The 27,091-nt window shown below is 39.7% G+C and overlaps 2 protein-coding genes across 2 annotated transcripts; both read left to right on the forward strand.

Annotated features, from left to right (window-relative positions):
- The first annotated feature begins 7,728 nt into the window (after positions 1-7,728).
- On the forward strand, positions 7,729-12,942 carry LOC143816993 (keratin, type II cytoskeletal cochleal-like). The gene is made up of 9 exons (XM_077298038.1): positions 7,729-8,309; positions 8,940-9,148; positions 9,234-9,294; positions 9,385-9,480; positions 10,095-10,259; positions 10,384-10,509; positions 10,789-11,009; positions 11,925-11,959; positions 12,054-12,942. The coding sequence occupies exons 1-9, from the start codon at positions 7,842-7,844 to the stop codon at positions 12,350-12,352; spliced, it is 1,680 nt and encodes a 559-aa protein (XP_077154153.1). The 5' UTR covers positions 7,729-7,841; the 3' UTR covers positions 12,353-12,942.
- A 3,561-nt stretch (positions 12,943-16,503) lies between these two features.
- Positions 16,504-25,862, forward strand: LOC143816994 (keratin, type II cytoskeletal cochleal-like). The gene is made up of 9 exons (XM_077298039.1): positions 16,504-17,000; positions 19,757-19,965; positions 20,106-20,166; positions 20,241-20,336; positions 20,946-21,110; positions 22,397-22,522; positions 24,455-24,675; positions 24,762-24,796; positions 25,456-25,862. Exons 1-9 carry the CDS (start codon positions 16,563-16,565, stop codon positions 25,605-25,607), a joined length of 1,503 nt encoding a protein of 500 aa, XP_077154154.1. The 5' UTR covers positions 16,504-16,562; the 3' UTR covers positions 25,608-25,862.
- The last annotated feature ends 1,229 nt before the right edge of the window (positions 25,863-27,091 follow it).

Raw genomic sequence — 27,091 nt, forward strand, 5'->3', positions numbered from 1 at the left:
CTGGGTTGTCGCCTCTGATGTTCATGTGGCCGATTTGGTTCATGCCTTCCATGTGGCTCATCCTGATCGCCCTGGGGGTTTTGATGAGGGTTCGGTGACCCCTCCTCAAGGGGGGGGTACTGTTGTGAACTCTGTTTTTGGGCTCCCTCTTGTGGTCACAACTGGTACTGTGTGAGTGCTGTCTTTGGGCTCCCTCTGGTGGTTCTTTGTGTCATTCTGCAGGTCTGAGGCAGGATCAGCTGTCTCGTTATCTCTTAGCTGGTTTCCTATTTAGTTCACCTGGACTCTCAGTTGTTGCCTGCTGTCAATGTCTTCAGTGCTATTTTGGAGCTCTCCTGCAGTCCTTCATTATCAGTCTCTTCAAGAGAAGCTAAGTTTTGCTTGGTTCATTTTTTGACCATCAGTGGTCACATGTTTCTTGGTTTATTTTTGTCCAGCTTGCTAATATGTGATTTCCTTGCTTGCTGGTAGCTCTAGGGGGCTGAGTTTCTCCCCTCACACCGTTAGTTGGTGTGGGGGTTCTTGTATTCTCAGCATGGATATTTTGCATAGGGGTTTTTACTGACCGCACAGTTCCCTATCTGTCTTCTGCTATTTAGTATTAGCGGGCCTCATTTGCTTAATCTGTTTTCATTTCTACATTTGTGTTTTCCCCTTACCTCACCGTTATTATTTGTTGGGGGCTTCCTATATCTTTGGGGTGATTTCTCTTGAGGCAAGTGAGGTCTTACTTTCCCTCCAGGAGTAGATAGTTTCTCAGGCTGCGTCGAGATGTCCAGGATTTTAGGCACGTTCACCGGCTTCCTTTAGTGTGTTGGTTAGGATCAGGTTTGCGGTCAGTCCAGTTACCACCTCCCTAGAGCTCGTGTCTATGTTCATAAACTTAGCTAGTCCGTTTTGTGATCCTCAGCCACTAGGATCATAACAGACCCCCTTAGAGCATGGGGCCAGGGGCCATCGCCCCCTCTGCCCCCCTGGTAGCTACGCTACTGTGTCACATCTATCCCAAAATGGTTTAAATAAAAAGGTTTTCATGTCAAGCTGAAAAATAAAAAAGTTACGGGTCTCGGAAAAGGGTGACATACATTTTTTTGGTATTGCCAAATTTGGTATTGCTGTAATTGTACAGATAATGAGAATCATATTGTCAGGTCATTTTTAGAACACATTGAACGCTGTAAAAACAATTCCCAAAACACAATTGTGATTTTTCTTCCACAATTTCAACACACTTGAATTTTTTTCCTATTTTCCAGTACACCATGTGGTAAAAAGAATGGCGACATTCAAAAGTACAACTCAACCCTTATGTCGAGTGGACAGAAAAATAGCAATGTTCTGGCTCTTTGAAGAAGGGGATAAAAAAATAAAAACGGAAATTGGCTGAGTCTGGAAGGGTTAAAGTTTTTATGTTTTATATTTGTCATCCTTGTGGAAAATGTCCAAAGCCATTGTTAATTTCTTACTAGCAATATCGAGACTGGCACATGTGGCAATTACCCTCTTCCTACCTTACCCTACTAGTCCTTTTATGTGTGACTTATAACAGTGGATTTTTTTTTGTGAAATAATTATATTCATTATTTGTGAGTAATGGATAACAAGCTTTGTATCATGACATAACAATTATTGAATGACAGTAAAATGTCTGTGCCCAACCCAACAAACTATAGCTTGATTACATATGTTTTGCTTTACACATAGTATTTGGCAGTTTAACTGTTCAGTATGAGCAATAGATAAAGAAGTCTACATTGTAATGGATTAACCTTTATGTCTTACTATTTTTAATGTCAGATTAATCAAGTTCAGTGATATATTTATAGCCACATGGCACTGGGGCACTGTAGGGGCTATCTTACTGTCCATTTAAGTTGCCTTAATTAAAGGGAACCTATCAGCAGGATTGTGCTGAGTAACCTACAGACAGTGTCAGGTCGGCGTCGTTATACTGATTAAAATGATTCCTGGGTGATGAAATCTGTTTTGTGGTTGTTGTTTAATCTTTATTTTCAGTTTTTTGTTAATGATATGCTCGTGCTCCAGGACAGCCTATGGGGGAGTCTTTAAGTGGTGCTCTGATCAGATATTCATCTGTATGGCTTCTGACGGGTCACTGATTGTATTTTTTTAGGAACTTAGGGATGACATCAAGGAAATAAGTAGCATACACATTACGTATGCGATAATGCTGCAGCACAGGTGCCATCGTCTGCCCGCAGCTGGGGACAGTGACCTGTCAGAAGCCATTCTGATGAATACAGTGGGGAAAAAAAAGTATTTAGTCAGTCAATTGTACAAGTTCTCCCACTTAAAAAAAATGAGAGAGGCCTGTAATTGACATCATAGGTAGACCACAACTATAAGACTGCCGTCACGCTAGCAGTATTTGGTCAGTATTTTACATCAGTGTAAGCCAAAACCAGGAGTGGAACAATTAGAGGAAAAGTATAATAGAAACATATGCACCACTTCTGTATTTCTCACCCACTCCTGGTTTTGGCTTACAAATACTGATGTAAAATACTGACCAAATACTGCTAGTGTGACCGCAGCCTGAGAGTCAAAATGAGAAAACAAATCCCGGAAGTCACCTTGTCTGATTGGGCAAGATTTATTTAGCAAATTATGGTGTAAAATAAGTATTTGGCCACCCAGTAGCGTAGAGGGGGGGCAGAGGGTGTGGGTGCCCCAGGCCCGCTGCTCAGAGGGGGCCCACTCAGAACTACGCTACTGTAGCGCCGATACAGTCACCTTCTGCAGCAGAGCAGGGAGAATCGATCTCCTTGCTCTGCCGCCGGCCACTATGGGGCCCCTGAGCAGGCGGGGGGGGCCAGTGCCAGCAGTGGGCCCCCCGCCTGTCATCGCAAGGTCAGCTGTACCGGCATTTAGCCGATACAGCTGACCGCAATGATGAGGGAAGGAGCTCTGCGCTCCTTCTCCCATCAACCCCTTGTCAGTGTCTGACATTGCCGACGCTGACAGCTGGCATGATGATGTCACTGCCCAGCGCCCGCGGGGGACACCGCATCTGGGCACTGAGACACACACGCTGCAACAGCCCATTCTAATCTCTATACGGCTATCCATAAACTATCCACAAGCCATCTATTAGCAGATGCAGATTACAGTGTGTTCTCTGACACAATACTTGATACATATACTAAATAATACGTAACTGATGAAGGTCCTGAACTAGGACCAAAACATTTTGGGTACTACAATAAAACCTCTCACAGCATTGAGTTGAGTGCCGGGTTATTTCTATTGAGTTACACATGGTGTGGGAACCTACCTTGGCACCGTATATAGTAGTGCACACGCTTCTACTTCTCATGCCCAGCGCCCGCTGTCAGGAGATGAGCGGGCTCTCAGAGCAGCGCAGGAGCTAGGAAGAAGAGAGGTGAGTATTTATTTTTTATGGGGTGCTGCCTAATACTACAGGGTCTGCCTATAGGGGGGTCTGCCTTATACTACAGGATCTGCCTATGGGGGTACTGTCTTATAAAACAGGATTTGCCTATAGGGGTACTGCCTTATAGTACGAGGTCTGCCTATTGGGGTGCTGCCTTATAGTACAGGGTCTGCCTATAGGGGTGCTGTCTTATAGTACAGGGTCTGCCTATAAGGGTGCTGCCTTACAGTACAGGGTCTGCCTATAGGGATGCTGCCTTATAGTACAGGGTCTGCCTATGGGGGTGCTGAATTATAGTACAGGGTCTGCCTATGGAGTGCTGCCTTATAGTAAAGGGTCTGCTTTTGAGGGTGCTGCCTTATACTACAGGGTCTGCCTATAGGGGTGCTGCCTTATACTACAGGGTCTGCCTATGGGGATGCTGCCTTATACTACAGTGTCTGCCTATGGGGTGCTGACTTTTACTACAGGGTCTGCCTATGGGGGTACTGTCTTATACTACAAGATCTGCCTATAGGGGTGCTGCCTTATAGTAAAGAGTCTGCCTATTGGGGTGCTGCCTTATAGTACAGGGTCTGCCTATAGGGGTGCTGCCTTATAGTACAGGGTCTGCCTATAGGGGTGCTGCCTTATAGTACAGGTTCTGTCTATGGGGGTGCTGCCTTATAGTAAGGCTCCACCTATGGAGTGCTGCCTTATAGTACAGGGTCTGCCGATGGGGGTGCTGCCTTATACTACAGGGTCTGCCTTTGGAGTGCTGCCTTATACTACAGAGTCTGCCTATGGGTGCTCCCTTGTGCTATAGAGTCTGCCTACGGGGGGTGCATTATACAATATAGAGTAGGCCTATGGGGAGTGCATTATACTATATTGAGGACTATCTGGTGCATTATACTATATTGAGAACTATCTGGTGCATTATACTGTATTGAGGATGATCTGGTGCATTATACTCTATGGAGGCTATCTATGGGGGCATCATACAGTGTGGATATTATTTGAGGGGGCCATCGTATAGTGTGGGGATTACAGTGAAGGGGCCATCATACAGTGTTGGAGCCATGAAACAGTTTGCAGGCTACTAAGGGGTCAGTATACTGTGTGTGGTACTATACAGAGAGGGGGCATTATACTGTTTATAAGAGAGCATCATACTGTGTATAGGGGAGCTGTACGGGGGGACTCGGTACATTATTAAATGTAAAGTGGGCACTTATTCTTATAGGGGAACTCAGGTTACTGTGACTATCAAAGGGGCACACAGGGCAATATTACTTTCTAGAGGGCAAAATAAAGGCACTGTTTTCTAGGGCACTTGCACCTGGCATTACTATATTATAGAGGGTTACTTTAGAATTTAGAAGACACACAGAACCACACAGCAGGTGCAATAATAGGGACACATATGGCAGCAGTGGCTCGGTATTGGGATATCAGCAGGATCAGGAATTTGTGCAGGTTGGGAATAGATGGTGATGGGGCTGGAATATGAGAAGTTAAATGTGTCTTTTTTGTATTCTTTGTTGTATTCTCTGCAGTCGTGGCTGGAAGAAGTTGTCATGTCGGTCTGGGCCAGATGGAAAAGATGGGAAAAATGAACGATTCTATCATAAAGAATGTCAGCGGTAAGTCATTATCTGTAACTGTGCTGTGATCTCATATGTTCTGTAGGACTGGTATCTACCACTGACCATATGGCGGTAATATCAATATTGGTCTTTATATAGAGATTATTTTCAGTAACATCTCTGTCATCTGCTGAGGTTCTCTCCACTATTAGGGTGCGTCATCGAGTTCTTATCAAGATTACCTGGTTAGGGGCCCGCTCAGAAGCTTTGCCCCCCCTGAACCAAAACCCTAGCTGCGCCTCTGTGGTCACCTAAAAACATGCAAGATTTCTGGCTATCACAGACCTGTAACTTCTTCTTTAAGAGGCTCCTCTGTCCTCCACTCATTACCTGTAGTAATGGCACCTGTTTGAACTTGTTATCAGTATAAAAGACACCTGTCCACAACCTCAAATAGTCACACTCCAAACTCCACTATGGTGAAAACCAAAGAGCTGTCGAAGAACACCAGAAACAAAATTGCAGCCCTGCACCAGGCTTGGAAGACTGAATCTGCAAGCAGCTTGGAGTGATGAAATCAACTGTGGGAGCAATAATAAGAAAATGGAAGACAAGCAAGACCACTGATAATCTCCCTTGATCTTTGGCTCCATGCATGATCTCACCCCGTGGGGTCAAAATGATCACAAGAACAGTGAGCAAAAATCCCAGAACCACATGGGGGGACCTAGTGAATGACCTGCATAGAGCTGGGGCCACTGTAACAAAGGCTACCATCAGTAACACACTACGTCGCCAGGGACTCAGATCCTACAGTGCCAGACATGTCCCCCTGCTTAAGCCAGTACATGTCCGGGTCCATCTGAAGTTTTCTAGAGAGCATTTGGATTATCCAGAAGAGTATTGGAGAATGTCATATGTTCTGATGAAACCAAAGTAGAACTGTTTGGTAGAAACAAAACTCGTCGTCTTTGAAGGAGATAGATGCTGAGTTGCATCCTAAACACACCATACCTACTGTGAAGCATGGGGGTGGCAACATCATGCTTTGGGGCTGTTTCTCTGCAAAGGGACCAGGATGACTGATCCGTGTACATGAAAGAATGAATGGGGCCATGTATCGTGAGATTTTGCTGATTCCTTCCATCAGCAAGGGCATTGAAAATGAAACGTGGATGGGTCTTTCAGCATGATAATGATCCCAAGCACACCACCTGGGCAATGAAGGAGTGGGTTCATAAGAATCATATGAAGGTCCTGGAGTGGCTTTGCCAGTCTCCATATTTCAACCCCATAGAAAACCTTTGGAGAGAGTTGAAAGTCCGTGTTGCCCAGCGACAGGCCCAAAACATCACTGCACTAGTGGAGGCTTGCACGGAGGAATTGGGCCAACATACCACTAACAGTGTGTGCCAACCTTGTGAAGACTTACAGAAAACATTTAACCTCTGTCATTGCCAACAAAGTATATATAACAAAATATTGAGATGAACTTTTGTTAATGACCAAAAACTTATTTTCCACAATAATTAGCAAAATAAATCTTGTCAAATCAGACAAGGTGATTTTCTGGATTTGTTTTCTCATTTTGACTCTCATAGTTGTGGTCTACCTGTGATATCAATTATAGGCCTCTCTCATCTTTTTTTTTACGTGCTAGAACTTGCACAATTGGTGGCTGGCTAAATACTTTTTTCCCCACTGTATTCAATCAGGGGACAATCCCTCTAAAAGATTTGATGCAAATTTGTATTCCTAACTTGTTAATCACTAGGTGTCCCACAGCTAGGACCCTCACAGATCTAAAGAATGGAGTAATGACCAAGCATGTGTTGAACTACCATCATAAGAAGTATGAAATGGCCATTTAAAGACAGTAACATTTTTTAAAATTATTCCAATTGAAAAATTATTGCTTTCTTGATCTAACAGGACAGCACAGTGGCTCAGTGGTTAGCACTGTAACTTGCAGCGCTGGGGTCCTGGGTGCAAATCCAACCAATGACCACATCTGCAAGGAATTTGTATACAGTATTCTCCCCATGTTTGCGTGGGTTTCTCCCAAAGACAATCTGATTGGGAACTTAGATCAATGTCTGTAAAGCAATGTGGAATTAATGGCGCCATATAAGTGAGTAAAATAAATAAATACATAAAATAAATAATACATTTCTTAAACCCTTAAATTCAATTCAAAATAACAAATGTACAGATTTCTATAAATTCCTTTCTTTATTATGGTGCGAACACTGTGAACCAAAAAAAACGACTGACTAGGTTAACGGAGACTCCAAATGCCAAAAGAAATATATATTTTTTTAATCTTTAATGTCTTTTTGTACAATAACCCCTGTAAATCAAACTCCTGTGCAAAAATTAAAAACAGCAATCCTGAAAATGGACATATTTTATGAGCCATTATAAAAAAAATAAAAATAGGTTTATGTAAGATTTTTAACCATAGTGTTATATGAGACAAACAGAAAACATGAAAATAACAAGGTGAGACGACACAAGGCAACATTTATGATGCTGTTAATTACACATTGTTACTATTATGTTTTAATTATTCTTTTAAAATGTTAAAAAATAGGGTCTTGATTTACAGGTGGCAAAATAACCAACTGTAAATTTGTTTGCAATTTAGAAGGTGTGTAGTTATTTCTTTTTCTGTCAATAATAGTACTATGAAATGCCATGCCAGCGCTTTAGGACAATAAAACTGCAATTATAGGGTATTTTTATGTTGTAGAATGCTACCATACCCATTACCTGTGTATAAAAGGTGATGCTGCCTTCACTTCAGAACTGCTCTCCCAAGCTTACACCGCAGTTAGCCTCATCTATCCTTTCCTGTCATGGCTCACCCATCCAGTCACTGTAACTCTGCATACAGAAATTTCAGCTCTTCTTCTATGCCAAGGAATGGGAACAGGAACCATATGAGCTCTCCAAGAAGCAATAGTGGCTCAAGGATGCAGTCCCAGTACAGCAGAAGTGCCTATAACGCTGGAGGAACAAGAAAAATCTCTGTTGCAAGCTGTAATGCTGGAATGGGTGGCTATGGGGGTGCTGGTATGGGTTCTGGATATGGCTCATCTGGAGCTGGCTTTGGCAGGCCTGGAGGTGCAGGATATGGAGGCTCAGGCTTTGGTGGATCTGGCTTCGGGAATGGTGGATATGCAAACATTACAAATGTTACTGTAAATGAAAGTCTTCTCACCCCCTTGAATTTGGAGATTGATCCAAATATCCAGAAAGTAAGAAAAGAGGAAAAGGAACAGATCAAGACACTGAACAACAAATTTGCTTCCTTTATTGACAAGGTATGTTCATCCTACACCCACAAGTACGAGACACATGATAGAAATAAGCAACTAAATTATAGAACTGTGGAAACAGAATTTGCTCAGATGGGCCTACAACTTCCAAGCAGCAAATAGAGAAATGATAGATTATTCACTATTAGACTTTAGTCTACCATGACTAGCACCTCTGTAGAATGTTCTGTCATGCTTCAGTTCACAGAAGTATGCATATGACTTCTGTAATTGTATTCAGTCTCCTACTGTCTTCTCCCCCCTTCCTTACTAGATTTCAAGCCCTCGTGGGCAGGGTCTTCCCTTCCTCTGTATCAGTCTGTCACTCATTTAGGCATGTTTATTGCAATTGCTTGTTTACTGTGTTATGTACTTTTTCCCTTTTCAGTTATAGAGTTCCCTAAAAAAAGTTTATTATTTTATTTGTACCTGTTCTTTCATACATAATAACTACTTTTTTTCTTACCAATCAATAGTTTCTTCTGTGAAACAAATACTAGTGCCAATAATTAGAATTTTACGACTACTATTTTTTTTTTCAGTTCAATTCTCTACATTGTTTTTAAAAAATTACTATTGTGATGTTTTCTCCTAAAACATATACCATAATACCAACATATAAATTGAATTTTGTAGGTGCGGTTTTTAGAACAACAAAATAAAATGCTGGAAACCAAATGGGCTTTCCTGCAAGATCAAAAAACAGCAAAAAGCAACGTAGAACCTCTTTTCGAGTCCTACATATCTAACCTCAGAAGGCAGTTGGATTCCTTTGAAAGTGAAAAGTCGCGTCTAGAAGGAGAGAAGAGGAACATGGAAGATTTGTTGGAAGACTTCAAGAAAAAGTATGATTTTATTTCAATATTTTATCTATACTGGCACAATAATGAGTAACTCGTTCACAATGACTTGTTGCCCCTTTATCTGTAGGTATGAAGATGAACTGAACAAGCGCACAGCAGCAGAAAATCAGTTTGTAGTATTGAAAAAGGTGACACGACACGGCGTACACAATTTCTGTGGAGGTGAAAAAAGTTTATTAGTACAGATTGGGTAACACAATGTACCTTATAATTTGCAGGATGTAGACGCAGCATTTATGACCAAAACTGACCTACAGTCAAGGGTTGATTCTTTGACCGATGAGATCAACTTCTCTAGAGCTATTTATGAAATGGTAAGCTATTATTTGTGGAGACACTAAACTTTTTATTGGCTTCTTTAATATACAGTGAGCTCTAGTTACTTGCGAAACCTTCACAAATCAGGTCATTATTTTTGTATTTTGAAAAAGGTTCTTCGGTCTAATACATTTTATTTGGTAGGTCTATATAGAATTTCACACAGAACTTTACTTATATGTATTTCTACATTATACTACAATAATTTGCACCATGATGAAGCCTCCCCAAAAAAACATGCTTTCAAGAGATATACTCACGATCTAGATCAATTTTTTGTGACAGTTTTCACAATTTTTCATTTACATTGGCTCTTAATTTAGAAAGGCCCATTAATCCAGATCTTTTTCCGAGCAATTGTGGGTGGTTTGGTGAAAGAGGTTTCACTATGAACAAAGACAGCTCCAAAAGACTATCTATTTAATATGTACAGTACATAATCTGGACCAGATTTCCTCTCACAGAATTTAAAATCTATCATATCATATCAATCTTTCACATTCTTTGAGAAACCCCTTTCAGTGCAAATTTGAGAGGTTGTCTCAAATATGTTTTGTGGTATATTACTGGAATTTTTCATTTTCTTTTGTTTTCCTTATGAATCTTACAGGAAATAACTGAACTTGAAAATCAGATCTCTGACACTTCAGTTATTGTGTCAATGGACAACAGCCGAAATCTAGATATGGATGGCATCATCGCTGAGGTCAAAGGTCAATATGAAGAGATTGCCAGGAACAGCAGAGCTGAGGCTGAATCCTGGTATCAATCAAAAGTAAGTGCAGACTGAAGAAACCTACCATTTCAGTCGGTGGAGTAAAATCCAAGCCAAACCATTGGAGATTACTAGTGCATCGATTCCACTGAAATACTGAAAATCTTTTTTTACATTTCCCCAGTATGAAGAACTACAGAATACAGCAGGAAAGCACGGAGATGACCTGAGAAACACCAAGAATGAAATTGCAGATCTCAACAGAATAGTGAACAAGCTCAAAGCCGAGATTGAAAATGCAAAGGCTCAGGTAAATCATTAATAGGTTGCAATAGATTAATGAGATGATGGCCTATTAAGTTAGCTACATTCATGTCTCTAATTTTTTGCATTTCTAAAATTTGGTAGTTTATATCTGTATGAGTTGCATGTATAGGAATTCTTGGGCTTGATCAAGGATTATGGTCACAGCTGAATGCAAATGCTCGGTTATAGGAAATATTGTACTGAATATAGTACTGTCAGAAGATTTACACATAAGTCAATGAAAGCACTGCTATGTTTTCACAGTAACATTTATGTTTTTTAGAGAGCCAAACTAGAGTCTGCCATAGCAGAAGCTGAGGATCGTGGAGAGATGGCTATCAAAGATGCTAAGGATAAACTGAGTGATCTGGAGGAAGCTCTCCAGAAGGCCAAGCAGGACATGGCTCGCCAACTGAAAGAATACCAGGAGCTGATGAACGTTAAACTGGCCCTGGATCTTGAGATTGCCACCTACAGGAAACTGCTGGAAGGCGAAGAGTGCAGGTATAAATACAATGAATATAGTTTTAAAAGAAAAACCTCAAAAACAAGAGAAAACAAATGACTTATTCAGTTGACCTATTTAATACACATATCATCAATAGATAATTTTAGTATGACATATTCACATAACTGCAATTATCCTTTATTTTCTGTCTTAAAGATTTATTGGTAACTTGGCAAATTTGCAAAGCTTTAATTAAAAAAAACATTAATTATGTACCTTGTGTATTAGTATGGTTTCGAGATCATTAAATAGAGTTTGTCAGCATATTTCAGGCTATTAAACTAAAAAAATTATAGAAAAAAAGCAGCTATATTTACCAACCTCAACCAAAGCACTACAGGAAGCAGCAGTGACCCATGATAAAGGCAGAGACAATACAGGTGCAAATTCTGGAGAAACAACCTGCCAGGGTGACTGCCTATTTTTTTTAAAGGTACCCAGATAAGAATTAAAATGGAGGCAACCAGTTTACATATCACTAAGTGCATTCCGGGGGTGGCGTATGTGCATCAACTTTTTCTGGACAACAGTCTCAATGATGTTCTAGACATGCACCTCTACCCCAGGAATGCACGGAGCAGTCACAGGCTTTCAATGCCAATAATGTTGACATAAGGGAACCCTGCACCAATCAGTCAAGTTGAAAGAGGAGAGAGCTAAAGTATTGAAAATCAAGGACACTGGTGAGATAACACCCAATGGACCCTTACCATCTACTTTCGTGTGATGTGAGGCAAAATTGAAGTTTATTTTTTTCCTGCTATCCTACTGCTACAAATGGTCACTTGCATAAGTTTAAATGATTCAGTGGCATTAGTAAATTGGCAGCCTGAAATGTGCTAACATATTACCTTTAACAAAAAACTTTAGAAACTTTTAATTTAATTTAATTTAATTTGATTATTTTGTAGGATTTCTGGAGAATGTGCTGGACCCGTTAAGATATGTAAGTATTATAATATCAAGCCATCTTTATTCATTATTGCTGTTATCATCCATAGTATTTAATATGTAACACTCCTGCCATCTTTTACTTACAGCTGTTATTACATCTACCATGGGAGGTTCCAACTGTAATGGAGGTGGCTTTTACCATGATGGAGGAATGAGCTCTGGTGGTACCAGTGGTGGTGTCAGTGGTGGAGCCAGTGGCGGAGTAAGTGGTGGAGCCAGTGGCAGTGCAGGAGTGAGCAGCAACCGCTTCAGTGGTGGAAACAATTTTAACTCTAGCAGTGGAAATGTCAACAGAAGTTACAGTACCGGATCCGGATATACCTCTGGAAGCAGCACAACTGTGACCACAACTAGATCTACCTCATCAAGTTCTAGAAAAATGTAATCTCATAATGTCTTCAACTGATTGAAAAGTATTTCCGACTGGCTTTGTTCTTGCGTTCTCGCATATCTTGCTACCTTTGCCTGCATGCCTGTTTTACCGTAATCAATACATGACATGACTAATAATGCATACTAGTTAATGGATGATGACAATATACCTTTATTGTTTCATATTGATGTGTTAGTTCTGCACAAGTGACATATTTATAAGCTATGGAAACAGGTAAAAAAAGCAAAACTAAATTTAATATACGGTACCTGTATTTACAAATTATTGATATTTTCAACACAAATTAGACTCAAATTCTAATGGGTTGATGATGAACCATGAAAAATTGCATAGATCATCATATTTAATTCTAAATGTCTTCACAGTTTGTAAATGTAGAAAAAAAGTGACTAGTCCTCATATTTATTTTAATCCAACAAATGGTGACTAGCAAGTGTAAATATGCGACACAGTATTCCTTTAAGTTGTGATTCCTTACCTTTTCGCCAGTGGCATATCTCATTGCTTTAACTATTACTTTATTGCTTCTGTGCAAGTTTGTCTCTTTATTTCAGTTCAATAAACTTTAGTTCATGAATATCATCTTTGTGTTGTGTTTCAGTCATTGTATAATTGGTATCCAAGGAGAGATCAATGTTTTTTCTTAAATGGTCACTGTTTTTCCAACAGTGTGCATAAATCAATAGTGCAAGGGAATAAAAAGTCTTTGTAGTATATCTTATCAGAAAAATCGAAAAATAAGCTTTTTTCTTCACTAATAGTTTCATAGATTTTAAGGTTGAAGGTAGTCATAAGTCCATCGATTTCAGCCTAAACCCTAACATGTTAATCTAAGCATACAGCAATCAACCTAATTCCCTGGATCAATGAAATATCACATAAACTAGTACCCATTACCTGTAATATTCTATTTTTTAAGAAAGTCATCAAGGCCCTCCGTGAACTTTTTTACTGAATCGACCTTTACAACATCATGTGGCAGAAAGTTCCATAATCTCACGGCTCTTGAAATAAAGAATCACCATTAGCGATAATGATTAAACCTTTGTTCCTCTAGATCAGTGTTCCCCAACTCTGGTCCTCAAGAGCCACCAACAGGTCATGTTTTCAGTATTTCCTGAGTATTGCATGGGTGATTGAGTTATTGCCTGTGTAGGAGATGCAATTATCACCTGTGCAATACTAAGGAAATACTGAAAACATGACCTGTTGGTGGCTCTTGAGGACCGGAGTTGGGGAACACTGCCCTAGATGTAGAGGATACCTCCTTGTCACAGTTGTAGACCTAGGTGTAAAAAGATCATTAGAAAGATCTCTGTACTGTCCCTTCATATATTTGTACATTGCAAAGAGATTTCCCCTAAACATTGGCTAAATGTTCGGCTATGCATTTCTTAATTCTCCGCGTGGTGCAACCAACGTATTGCATATTGCACGACAGACAACAAATGCAGTAAATTACATATTGCGTATCACAATTCATAAGGGAAGTAATATTCTGTGAAAAACCAGAAAAAGAACTAATAAATTTAGTTTTGTCCAGGGTATCATTTATTCAGTGTAATGGTGCTGACCTGACACTGTGTGTAGGTTACTATGCTCAACCCTGCTGACACGTTCTCTTTAAAGCGTGCAGTGTGTGCTGTGAGAATTCAGAAGTCTGCAGTCACATAGAGTGACTGCAGACTTTCATAACAAACCTGGACAACCCAATAAAAAAACATGGTTATCCTTAACTTGTCATATAACACAACACTTTATTAATGTAAAAATGTATCAAGTAATCTTACGAGTTATGGATTGTTACTAGTGATGAGCGAGTATACTCATTGCTCTGGTTTTCCAGAGCACGCTCGGGTGGTCTCCGAGTATTTATGACTGCTCGGAGATTTAGTTTTCCTTGCCGTAGCTGGATGATTTACGGCTGTTACCCAGCCCGAGTACATGTGGGGGTTGCCTGGTTGCTAGGGAATCCCCACATGTAATTAAGCTGTCTAGTAGCTGCAAATCATCCAGCTGCGGCAAGGAAAACTAATTCTCCGAGCAGTCATAAATACTCGGAGACCACCCGAGCGTGCTCTGAAAAACCCGAGCAACGAGTATACTCGCTCATCACTAATTGTTACATGTGTACAGGTTCAAGACCAATAACAGCACAAGAATACATCAGCAGAACCACCATCAGTAAAGAAATACATCGGTAGAACCCCCATGAGTACAGAAACACAGCATTGCAACCCTCCTCTGTACAAAAATACATCACCAGAACATTTAACAGTACATGAATACATCACTAGGACCACCAATAGTACATGAATACAACACCAGGACCACCATTTGTAGATGAATTCAGCATAAGAACCACCATAAGTATAGAAGCACATCACCAAAACTACCGTCAGTACAGAAATACATCACCTGGACCACGTCACTAAATAAATAAATCATCTCAACCATGATCAGTACATGAATACATCACCAGAAACCACCATGAGTTCATGGTACATTAATTGCAATGTTAGGTCAGACCCATATACATTTGTATTGCATGAACCTACAACTCCCAGTCTGTCCTTAGCAGTAAGTCCTTAACAGCTTGACAGCCGACTCAGAGAATTACCGACTCCCAATACAGGGAGTAGCAAAATGAAGTCACTGGGGAGACCCCTCTGACTGTTGCATCAAGAGCCCGAATTCACCCCCTGCCGGCTGTGCCCAGCGCAAATGCCCCTTCTCCCCCTCTCCTAGATACACCTCTGCACTCACACATAACATTAGTACCTCCACAAACATACCACTCAACTGGCAGGAAAAGATATTATGGACCTCAATGATTTCTTACAGATATAGCAAGGCTTAAGTTGACAAATAACGCACTTACTTGTCACAGAAGGGTACCTCACTTAGGCCTCATTCAGATGTCCACTTTTCACAGATAGAACATGTACTCATATTCAGTGGAGCTGTTCACATGTCCGTATTTCTTTGCTGACCATGTCTGCCTTTTGTCTGAGTCATGTATCAAAATTTCCCATACAACTCATATGGGTCTGTGAAAATCACGGACAGCACATGGATGGCATCAATGAATGTTCTGTGTGCTGTTCATGATTCATATTGTAATAGGAGAAACTTTGTAAAAAAAATTTCATACATGAAAATCACTATTGAAAAACTGGTGGGGAAAACTGACACACGGATCAAACACTGATGAAACTTAGATCCTAAAAATTGATGAAACAGTTTTTTGCATACCAAAAAAGATCATTGCCATCTGAATGAGGACTTAAATAATTTAACGTTACAAAAGACATTGACCAATATCAAATTAAGTGTCAAAGAAATTATATTTTAGTGTTATGATATCCCAGTGCTTATTATCTGCATTATGACAAACTTTGTTATATCTGTACATTTGCTCTGGTAAAATGAAAAATGGATGCGGAGTCAGTTCTGATGTACAAACCAGGCCAGGGAAGCAGGCGCACCCTTATTATTTCTAGACAGATATTATTTGTAAACCACAGAAAATTCCTTTTGACATATGTTATTTATTGATGAATCTACTTTTGAGCTTAATAGATCAAAATTACAGACAGACAAAAAAGTAATAAAATAACCCAAACAATTATAATGGAATTTCTTGACATGCATGCTAATTAAGTAAGGGATCATGTTAAGCTTTAAAGCCTAATTAATTTGGCATTAATAGACTTGTCTTTCTCCGCAGACATTTTATAACGACATAAAATTAAAAAAAATCCTAATAAGCAGGGGTAAATTGGTGTTTATGTGACACTGTATGACAAAGTGAGAACTATACAGTCTCATAAAGAGCACTTTACAAGCTGACCCCTATTTCGGAAAATGACTTTTATAATCATAATCTGCAACACATGAGGTGTGCTCGCTTAGTGAGAAAAGTCGTCAGCATTAAGTGCTTTTCATCTTTACTAATATTCTAGGTGTGTTGCCACTATGAGTTTTATTTAAATGTTCTATTAAATTTCATTAAACTAGGATGATGAGGATGTAAAAATGCCAAAGTGGAAGCTCAGAAGATGCAATTACAAGGTCTTAGTGCTCTTTAAAGTCACCAAGCCCACCACTTCAGGTATATAAAAGGGACAATTTTAGGCACCGGACTCATCCGCAGCTTCTTCCACTCCAAGCACAACTAATATCAAGATACTCTTCAGAGATGTCTGTTAAATCTGGACATAGCCATCATGGAATCAAGAGCTTCAGCTCATCCTCAGCTTGCTTACCATCTGTGCACAAACATGGCTCCATTGGTTCCTTCACTAGTAAGAAAATATCAATTGGCCACAAAATGCACCCATCATTCAGCAGCAAAAGTGTTTACAGTGTTGGGTCTGGAGGACACAAGATTTCAAGCGGATTGAAGAGTGGACATGCCTATGGTTTCTCTGGATTCGGAATAGGACATGGATTTAGTGCTGGAGGCCATGGATTTGGTGGATCATTTTGTTCTCCCGGTATCACTGCTGTTACAGTTAATCAAAGTCTCCTGGCCCCTCTCAATTTGGAGATTGATCCAAATATCCAGAAAGTCAGAATTGACGAAAAAGATCAGATTAAAGGCCTGAACAACAAGTTTGCTTCCTTCATAGACAAGGTAAGCCACAATTCATAAATCTTATACTAAAAGCACCATTCCAGCATTTTTTATAATTTTACCGCTGGAGTGGTGCTGCTAATCTAAGTTCCCTGCTTCTGGTATTATACTTACTAGATGCCACCGTCATCTGTCATTGGCACCTCTCCGGTTGGTCTTCTCCAGTTTGTGACCTTCCAGAGTGTTTGCTAGGAGAGCCAGAAGTCACAACTCAATGTAAGCCTATGAAAGCCAGCACAAGGACAGGACAAGGTCCTCAGAGACTTGCATTGAGAGCTTCTGACCGTTACCTCTGACTTCTTGTCATTCAGAAGTTATGGTCATAAGATGGTGGTGCAGGACTAGAATTGCAATGTGAAGAGTTGAGGATGGCGGCTGGTAAGTATAATATTAGGTTTGGGGAGCTTAGATTAGTGGCACCATTCCAGTGCTGAAATAAAAAAATGATGGAGTGGTGTTTAATAAATCTTAGTGGATGACAGTTAATATATGATGCCCATCCAGTCAACAACTGTAGGTCCAGTTTAGGCCTAGAAACATATTTCCAAAGTTTGGCTTTATAGAGTATTGTACATATTGTGCTAAGTGCTAATCAGGGAATGGTAGATTTGGGAAGACATGTAAAAAACTAGTCCAGCATGTCCAATCAGACACCCACATTAACATGTACACTTTACCCTGCTTATCCAGATCAATATTCTAAATCTATATGCTCATTTAATGGCAAATAACATATTTTGATTTGCCTTCCAAAAGGTCAGTTAAAGGGTATTCATGGTTGAGATGGGTATAGGTATAGAGATGGGTATACCTTTCGTTGAGTAGATGGCACAGGTGGTTGGAAATACTGAAACAGATACAGTAGGTGCAGCTATTTCATGCCGTTCCCATCACTCCTACAGAAGTAAATGGGAGTTGTGGAAACAGTGCAGCACAACAGGCTATGCTTTTTTTCATAAGTCGTCAGTTACAGAAACAACACAGCTCGCTCTGCTGGTTCTGTAACTTACATACATTTCTACGGGAGTTACTGAACTAGCATGGCTGAGCAGCACTCAGATGTTTCTATAGTCCTGACTACATAGGGAAGCTGCATAGAGACAGCTATTCATATCTCAGCCATGAATAGCTGAGGTCAAAATACCCCTTTAAATAAAAGGGTACACCAGCAGACCCTCATTTAAGCCACACATTAAAGACAGCCCATTACCAATCTGCGGCAGTATTTTTATTTAATTAAAGAGTGGGCAGCCCCAGAATGGACATTATTTAAATATGCTAATGTCAAAAGTGCACAGAAGTAACGCTAATGCTCCCCAGAAAAGGCCAGACTACTTAGCAAAGTCGGGATCCCATAACCCAGAAGTCCCGACATGACATTTTTTGGAAAGCTGGGCCCTTTCAGGGGAGCATTGGGGTTACTTCGCACACTTTTATCAATATCTTATATTTAGAATAACTACCAATCAGGGAATGCTCTTGTATTAAATAAAAAAAAGCAGTCCCAGATAGGAGATAGTAACTATTTAAATTGACATTCAATTTCTATACTGAATACGTGACAAGACTATTCCATATTGCTGCATAGTCATCTTCATTTATCATGATCTGTCTGAGATCAGGGCTGTCTAGTGTCCGGCACAGAAGCTTTCACTACATTGCGTAATGCTTAGTAACTTGAAATTGCACTTTTAATACACATACAAACTGGACCAAACTTCAACAAGCTTTAAAACTTTTCAAAAATTACATAGAAGACTGCGTTGTTTCTTTAGATCTGAAATCTCTGTCACTCCAGCTCTATTCCCGGTTCAGCGCCGCCTCCTCCCGCTTGACTGACATCCTCTTTGCTTGTGACTTCAGTCAATGGAGCCATCAGTCAAACAGGAGCAAGCACTGCTGGATGGGGAATAGAGCTGGAGTGACAGAGGCTTCAGATCTACCATAGTCCTTCAGCCTCATTTATATATCAATTCAAATGCTAATTTCTCAATAAAGCAGGAACGGACTGGCCATGTAAAGGTATTACTGGGCTTGTCTTTGAAAAATCTACATGCACATATAAATAGGAGGCTTTTATGTTTTAGCAATGTATGTTTTTATGTATACCTCCATATAGAGCAAAGCAATGTCTCCATGTGATTGATCAACTCAATTTAAGTCTGTTGGAAGCAATGTCATCCTATTTATAGCCAAGCCATTTATATTGCATGGCAGACACTTTCTTCATTCCTAAAATTACGGTTCATGTAAAGCAATATAGAAAAGTTTTCTGTACTTCAGTACAATGGGATAGTCCAATGACAAGTGTCCTAAGTGATCAAAAGAACTGGAAAACAATATTTTTTTCCAGATTGCTGGCACCCCAGTAGCTGTGGAGTTCCCGCTGGAACATTGCCATACATATACTAGTGACTGTACCTGGTAATACAGCACATTTCCATTCACTTGAATAGGACTAAGCAGCAGATAATGCCACAATGCTATGTGCAGCATAAGGAAGGAAGGGGCAGGGTGCGCTGTAGCCCCCTCACTCAGCTGATTGGCTGAGGTGCCATGAGTAAGACCCCATACAACTAAATACTGATGCCCTATGCAAAAATAGACAATCAAAATTAAACTCCTGAAAACTCTATCAATCCGATTGCTTTAAATGAGGCAATGGTCTTAATTTTGATGAATGCTTAGGGTATGGATGTATAACCCTACTATGTCTCTAATTTCACTTGTATTTTTTTTTAATATGTTTATTGCAGGTGAGATTTCTAGAACAGCAGAATAAGATGCTAGAGACAAAATGGTCTCTTCTACAAGACAAGAAACCCGCAAAAAGCCACATTGAACCTCTCTTTGAGGCATACATCAGCAACCTCCGAAAACAATTAGATAGTCTTGGAGGTGAAAGAGCTCGTCTAGAGTCAGAACGAAGGGCCATGGAAGATGCAGTAGAGGAATTCAAGAAAAAGTAAGTTATTTGGATAAAAAAATAAAGTTAAATTTATGGCTTCCACTGTTTAAGTAATAAAATATCACAATGGTGACAAGATGTCTAGCACATTGGATTGTGATAGTACATTTATGTCCATTTCATGTGTAATGCAACAGGTATGAAGAAGAAATCAACAGACGCACTGCGGCCGAGAATGAATTTGTTGGACTTAAGAGAGTATGTACCAAATATTATTTTAAGATTATATTCTTGTAATGAGCAATTAATATATTAGCAAATTTACCTTGCAGGACGTTGATGCTGCTTTCATCAACAAATCTGAGCTACAAGCTAAAGTGGACTCACTAACGGATGAGATTAACTTCCTGCGCGCCCTATTTGATGCAGTAAGTACCGTACTTTGGAAATGTACCTCTTTGTATGTACATATTTAGCTCATACTTTATGCAGATTCATATGGAAAAAATGAGATATGGAGGTTGTCTGTCCTAAAAACATTGCTTCTAGAGGAAAATATGGGGCTTCATTACATTTGATTTGACTACTATATTATATTTTAGTGGTAGACCTACAGCCCACCATGAAATGTTACTATTTTCAGCCAAACTCACCGATACAGATGGGTTCAGCTAACAGCCTAATGTGCCCCGGCCAATTTATTGTCAGGAGAAATATTAGTCCGATTTCAGACAGTCTCCCTGAGATAAGCTGCTGCCAGACATGTCTGGCGATGGCTCCCTCATAGGGAACACAGGAGAACTCGTCCGAAAACGGGAGAGGTGCCAGCTATCTAACATGTTTGGCGGACTTAAGTGTTTGTGGGAATTTGATAATATTAATGATGTTCCAGTTGGGAATGAGACAAATGTGAATGTCTAAGATAGTACATCAGGGTTCCAAATAAGAGTAATAATAGATAGATGTGTCCTAATGCTGATGGACTGTTTTTATTTCATTCGTTTATGGCTAACAACACTTTGTTTTCCGATGTTTAGGAGATTGCTCAGCTCCAAGCTCAGATCTCAGACGTCTCCGTCATTGTGTCCATGGACAACAGCAGAGATTTAGACATGGACAGTATCATTGCTGAGGTTAAAGCTCAATATGAAGAGATTGCTAACAAGAGTAGAGCTGAGGCTGAAGCCATGTACCAGACCAGGGTGAGTCAAGCTATTAGTTACTCATTTCTAAAAACTTGGTGCAGCCCTATAAAATCCCTGTTAATCCACACAGCATGTTAACATGGTTTAGCAGTTGAAAGGTATTTTTTAGCAACCAAAATTTAATCTACCCATGATTACTCATAAAATATACCTATTATAATACTTAATAGTTTTGAGTTGCTGGGATTATCTGTGTTATATTACTTTAGATCTATCGCTGATTCTACTTTGATCTGGAAAATTCTGCAGCCTTGGCCAACAAGTTAGCCCACACAAAAATCTAATGCTATGAGATTAGAATAAATTGATGACACCATGAAGTTTAGAAAATGTCTCCTGGTAAAGAATCTACAGTGTTTCAAGATAATGTCCAAGATTAGAAAGATGTAGAAATTAATTGATTTGAGGTAAATCAAATTTGCTTCAAATTTCACGATTCAGATTTGCCCAAATGTTTAGTGATTAGGTTCATTTGAAACTTGAATCAAGCAAAATAACAGCCTGTTGGCCAACATGTCGACTGATTATTTTTAGGGTGAAAAAGGAGCTAAAAAAATTGTACTCACTTTGCCCCTCACTTGTCCTGGTGTCCGATAGCTCATGTCCTCCTTTCAGCTCAGATCTTCTCTTCTATCCTGACTTCTTGGCACCTCAGGCTTTGATTAGGTCCCAAATGTTGTCATTATGTCACGGAGCAACACAAATCATACCATCACATGAGACCTAGTGAGCACCAGAAGGGCCAAAGAGTGAAGGAGGCTGTAGATAGAAGAGAACACTGGAGCTATTGTAAGAAAGAGACCTAAGAGAGGACTGGGCTGGGAGCTGCCGCATTAGGACAGATGATGGGTTATTTTTTAACTTCTCCATTTATTATGTTCTGAGGTCTTGAGGCATCTATTCAGTGCAAATCAAACTTCCCGACCAAATTCAACTGAATCTCATGAATCAAATTTTGTCAGATTCACTTATTTCTAGAAAAAGTTAAATTTTTGCTCTTGGTCAAGGGTTATGACTTGCAGCTCAGACTTGTTCACTTAAGTTGTAATACCAGAAACGCATATAGGCAAGAATGAGGCTGTTTCTTAAAAAACTAAATATTAGAAAAGCAGGCCTATAACCCACTCTGTTGTTGTGCTTGGGCAGTCTCCTCATGGCTTGTGAATTCTACGAAATTGTCTCTTCAGACCATTGATGCCATTGCACTTGACTCAATGATACAACCTTCAAATTAGTTTCTACATGTTTTCTAACTTTTTTTTCACTTGCATTTTTCTGTTTAGTATGAAGAGTTGCGTATGACAGCAGGAAGACATTGTGATGACCTGAGAAATACTAAACATGAAATTACTGAACTGACTCGTCTGATCCAGAGACTGAAGGGTGAAATAGAGAGTGTGAAAGCACAGGTAAATTATATGCCGCTCTGGGCTTGTGTTAGCCAAAAGTGCAATTGTTCATTATTTATTTATGAAGCTTTAGAATAGATAGGATTAACAGGATATCCTTTTACAAACTTTATATACAAGTCATCAAAATACTAAACATTTCAACATTCTGAGCTCTTGGATGCTTCAGATATGATTGTGTCCAAACAGTAGTGTCACAAAGAGCATCACAGGATTATGTAAAAGCTCCAGGAGAGACCCATTATTGGACCTCAAAAGTATGAAAGGTATAGCAGAAGACAACCCATTTTCAGTTGATTTTTTTATCTGACCCTATATCTCTTTGATATATGCCCATACGCTTCAGATAGCTATCGAAAGGTAGTAATTAGTCATATCTCTCAATCAAGTTGAGAGTGCAGGAATTGGGGTACTATAATCTCCTTCTCAGATTAAATAAAATGATCAGTCATGTTGAATTTCATCACGCATGATTATAATATAAATACTATTAGGAGAAATTTTGTGCATTAGATGGTTGGATGTCACACCAAAATTACTGGTTTCAGCCGACAATAATCTCATGTGTGTGTTCACATATAGGGTGCAGTTAGACAGCTGAATAAATTGGACAGAGATTGGATTGCAATACTGGGACTGCAACCCGAGCGTGACGTCTGCATAGAAATACATGAAGCTGTCAAGCTCGGGTTGAGAGATCTGCCGACCAGGCCGTGCATTGTAGCCAAATCTTGGTCCATTTAACTGCATCCATAGACCTTATGATCTGTCTTGTGTGTGCAATGCTTGCAAAATTTGGGTCAAATTTTAATCTTGACATGAGCATGTTCTATATAGTTGTTCTTCAGAACCAATTTCTCTGGTGAGCTAGGGGATGCCAAATCCATGCTGTCTAGTAGAAAAGCACTTGAAAGAAGCATGCCACCAGATTTCTTACCAATATCTTCCACAACGGTGATCATCACATAGATTACTACTTTTGTCTATTATAGAATATATTGTGTATAGTTGTATGAATTTCCAACATCTAGCATGTTGTAAAAGAAACATTCCTTACATCAATCATTGAAAAAAAAATCTCATAACAAAAAGTTGATTAAGTGCTAAAACTGCCTATGTGAACATCGTAATCCGATCTGTAGTCAGGTGGAAGATAACTACTTAATTTGGGTTAATATATGAAACAATGTGGAACAGGCGGATCTGGCTGGGATCCTAGGTGAGGCGTGGGAGAGCTTGTTAAAGAAGACGTTCCGACATTAGTCACAATGCTTACACTGATTTACCTTGTCATGCATAGGCCTGTGATTCATACGACAGCCCCTGTGAAACTATGACATACAATATGGTCTCACAGTCAGTCACTGTGACTAAAAAAAATGTGGATGTCAAAGGGATAAATCATGAACACCACGGAGGTGCGGCACATCAATATGACAAAATATGTCTATGATAACTAATTAAAAAAAAAAAAAAAAAAGAATTTAGTGCAAAAAACCCCCCTAGAATATTTAACCCTTTAATAATTGTGCAGGTTGTCATTTCCTTTTTTATTTCCCTCCCTTTCTTCCAAGATCTACAACATTTACATTTTGCCCCAACATAACCATTTGAGAGTTTTCTTTTTTTTTGCAGGCTTAGTTGTAGTTTTGAATGACACCATTAATTTTACCATATAATATACTGGACAACAAACAAACATGATTCTGCCATTACTTTTTGGTGTTTTTTACAATGTTGTTTGAGCGGTAAAAATAGCTTGGAAATATAATATTCCAATACACAGTCCATGCACAGTGGAAATGAAGGAAATGACTCCTTGTGCTCATTAAAACCATTGAGCTCTCCATGTAATGTAGTGCATTTTAATAACAGTTTTGGTTTCTTGTGTATTAATTCTGAAAATGTAAAACTGTATTTTATGATACCTAGCGTGCTAAGTTGGAAGCTGCCATCGCTGAAGCTGAAGAACGAGGAGAAGCAGCTGTCAAGGATGCCAAGCATAAACTGGCAGAGCTGGAGGCTGCCCTACAGAAGGCCAAGCAGGACATGGCTCGCCAACTGCGGGAATACCAGGAGCTGATGAACGTCAAACTGGCTCTGGATATTGAGATCGCCACCTACAGGAAACTGCTGGAAGGGGAGGAGTGCAGGTGAATTTTTTTATAACAAAAACACTTTGCTCTTTTTCCTGTTCTTTTTTGTATTATGTCTCTAACCCATTTTCTTTCTTTTTCAGACTTGTTAGTGAAGGACATGGATCTGTTAGCATCTGTAAGTATAGAAAAAGACATTTACAACTTTTGCTTTTCCAAGACAATTCCATATGAGGCCCCAACTACTATGAATATTTTGTACATTTGTTAATATTATTTTTTAAATCAAGTCTCCTTGACATGGTGACGTTTTTGTAGTTGTATACATGACTGCATTGGAGTATTGCATTAAAGGGAACCTGACAGCTGATACATGCTCCCCGATTTACAGGCAGCATGTATCAGATGCTGGCTGTATGATTTCAGCCTTGTATGTTTAACTCATTTCCTATAAAAGAGAAACATAATAGCAGCACTGAAGGCTAGGCGGACAGGTAGGTCTCCAACGCCTTGTCCTCACCCGCTGTCCTCGAGTGGCAGGTCTCTCCACATATATGCACTCATAGAAAAAGTGGTCAGCCACAAGTGGGGAGAAGTCATCAGGGATTCGATTTTCCAACTAGTCTCTTGTACGACTTGGCCTCAGCCGCTTATTAAACTATGCTTTTCTTTGAAATGCTGATGCGAAATCATGTCTGAAATCATACAGCCAATACTTGGTATATGCTACATGCTGCACATGGATCAGACATCATGCATCAGCAGTCATGTTCAAATTAAAGAAGATGTGTGATCCGGGTAAGCATATAATATTAATATTTGTTTTATAACTTTCAGCCGTGGTCAGCAACTCAAGTGGACATAGTGGACATAGTGGACATAGTGCACATAGTGGACATAGTGGACATAGTGGAAGTGGCCATCATCACCATGTGGGAAGCTTCAGCTCTAGCAGTTTATCCAAGGGGAAGCATGGACACCACTGTTAAGCTTGTCTCATCTTGGACAGGCTGCACAAATAACTGCACTGCAATGAGTTATATCTCAGCAAGTTGCAGTCTATTAAACCAGCCTAAAAGCAGTCGCTGATCTGTTCCCCTGTCTACGCTAAGTCTACACCCTATGTTCTTCACAATTTTATGTCTGTGGCTCTTTCAATTGGGTTTTGTCTCTGTCTTATCAAAAAATTCTGTATTAAACCCTAAGTGTTTATGTCAATTCCATCTTCAATATTAAAATAATGAACAGCATTATTATCTTGTATGTCTTTCTTTTCCAAAATGCATCCTGTATGTTAACAGGTTATTCTCATTATATTAATTGGACATAATTGAAAATGCTTGAAAAAAGAAGCAACTTTGAAATTTAACTGTTTATAAAAATCATCTCCGTTCTCAAGAAGAGAGACATTTTAATATGTATTGCTTACTCATGCCTAGGTTACCAGCCACCGTTCCAGTTAATCAGTGGTAGCCAGTCTCATAGGCAACTTGTAAGAACTACTCTTAAGCTGGCTGGATTGCTGAAGTGCACTGGTAACTCCCGATCTGGCCAGCATCATTGCAACTATGCTCCCACAATGCTTCAGAGGCAAAAACTGAAGAGAGTGGACAGCTTGGGCTAAAGCCCCAAAAATGCTGTTGTTCTGGACTGCAAATTAATCAGGAGCAACCAACCTTGGCAGGCAGGAAGGTGCGAGGCTGGGAAGCAGTGGTCTCCTGAAAAAAGATGCTAGCAAGGGGTGCACTAGGGTTCGAGCACCCTTCTATCACCTTATCTATATAGGATCATGCACTGGTTCATATGCACTTTATTTACATTTGTAGTTTTGATTCTGATTGGACAATTTTAGCATTTACCCAATAAAGGTTATATTTTAATAGAGTTTTATTTTCTGTAAGTGTGTGCAGAAGAGCAAACCTGCAAGGAGGTAGCAACTGTAGCATCACAAGTAACAGTGGCAGCAGTTCCTCACATAATAGGCAATTCGGTGCACCTTTAGAGAGAAATTACAGAAGGAAGCACAAGTGTTTACCAGATCTGGAGGCCTTAGTGAAGACATACGGGACTGACCAGGCCGGGACATTTCCATACAAGAAGTCTCAGCACTACATATTACCTTGGACTTAAGTTAGTGTGAAAGAAGTCACAGTGACACACATTGACCCATGTAGCTCTCATATTTATAAGATGGAGGTCCTCAATAAAACCTGTTATCCAACTGAAAGATTCTCCACAAATATTGTGCTGCCGTTTATAGCCACCAAGTTCATGCCTCTTATGAAACAGATGAAAAATGTAAGAATTATTGCAGCACAGGTGAGGAGAAGACAAACGTAATTTATCCATCTCTACATTATCTGAGTCATTGGGTGTTGAACTGCAATTGGATATGTAGAGGTAATGGTGTGCACTCAGGTCAGGTACAAGGAGGTGCTGGTAAAACAGACCGTGTGGTCCAGTCAATCATATG

The sequence above is a fragment of the Ranitomeya variabilis genome, chromosome 3 (assembly GCF_051348905.1).
Source record: "Ranitomeya variabilis isolate aRanVar5 chromosome 3, aRanVar5.hap1, whole genome shotgun sequence".
NCBI classification, from domain to species: Eukaryota; Metazoa; Chordata; class Amphibia; order Anura; family Dendrobatidae; genus Ranitomeya; species Ranitomeya variabilis.

Excerpts from the sequence above, each read along its gene's own strand:
- LOC143816993 (XM_077298038.1), top strand. The coding sequence starts at position 7,842 with ATGGCTCACCCATCCAGTCACTGTAACTCTGCATACAGAAATTTCAGC. Across the intron at positions 9,149-9,233 it reads TTGGAAGACTTCAAGAAAAA|GTATGAAGATGAACTGAACA; the intron begins GTATGATTTTAT and ends CTTTATCTGTAG. Across the intron at positions 9,295-9,384 it reads AGTTTGTAGTATTGAAAAAG|GATGTAGACGCAGCATTTAT; the intron begins GTGACACGACAC and ends TATAATTTGCAG.
- LOC143816994 (XM_077298039.1), top strand. The coding sequence starts at position 16,563 with ATGTCTGTTAAATCTGGACATAGCCATCATGGAATCAAGAGCTTCAGC. Across the intron at positions 17,001-19,756 it reads TTGCTTCCTTCATAGACAAG|GTGAGATTTCTAGAACAGCA; the intron begins GTAAGCCACAAT and ends TGTTTATTGCAG. Across the intron at positions 19,966-20,105 it reads GTAGAGGAATTCAAGAAAAA|GTATGAAGAAGAAATCAACA; the intron begins GTAAGTTATTTG and ends GTAATGCAACAG.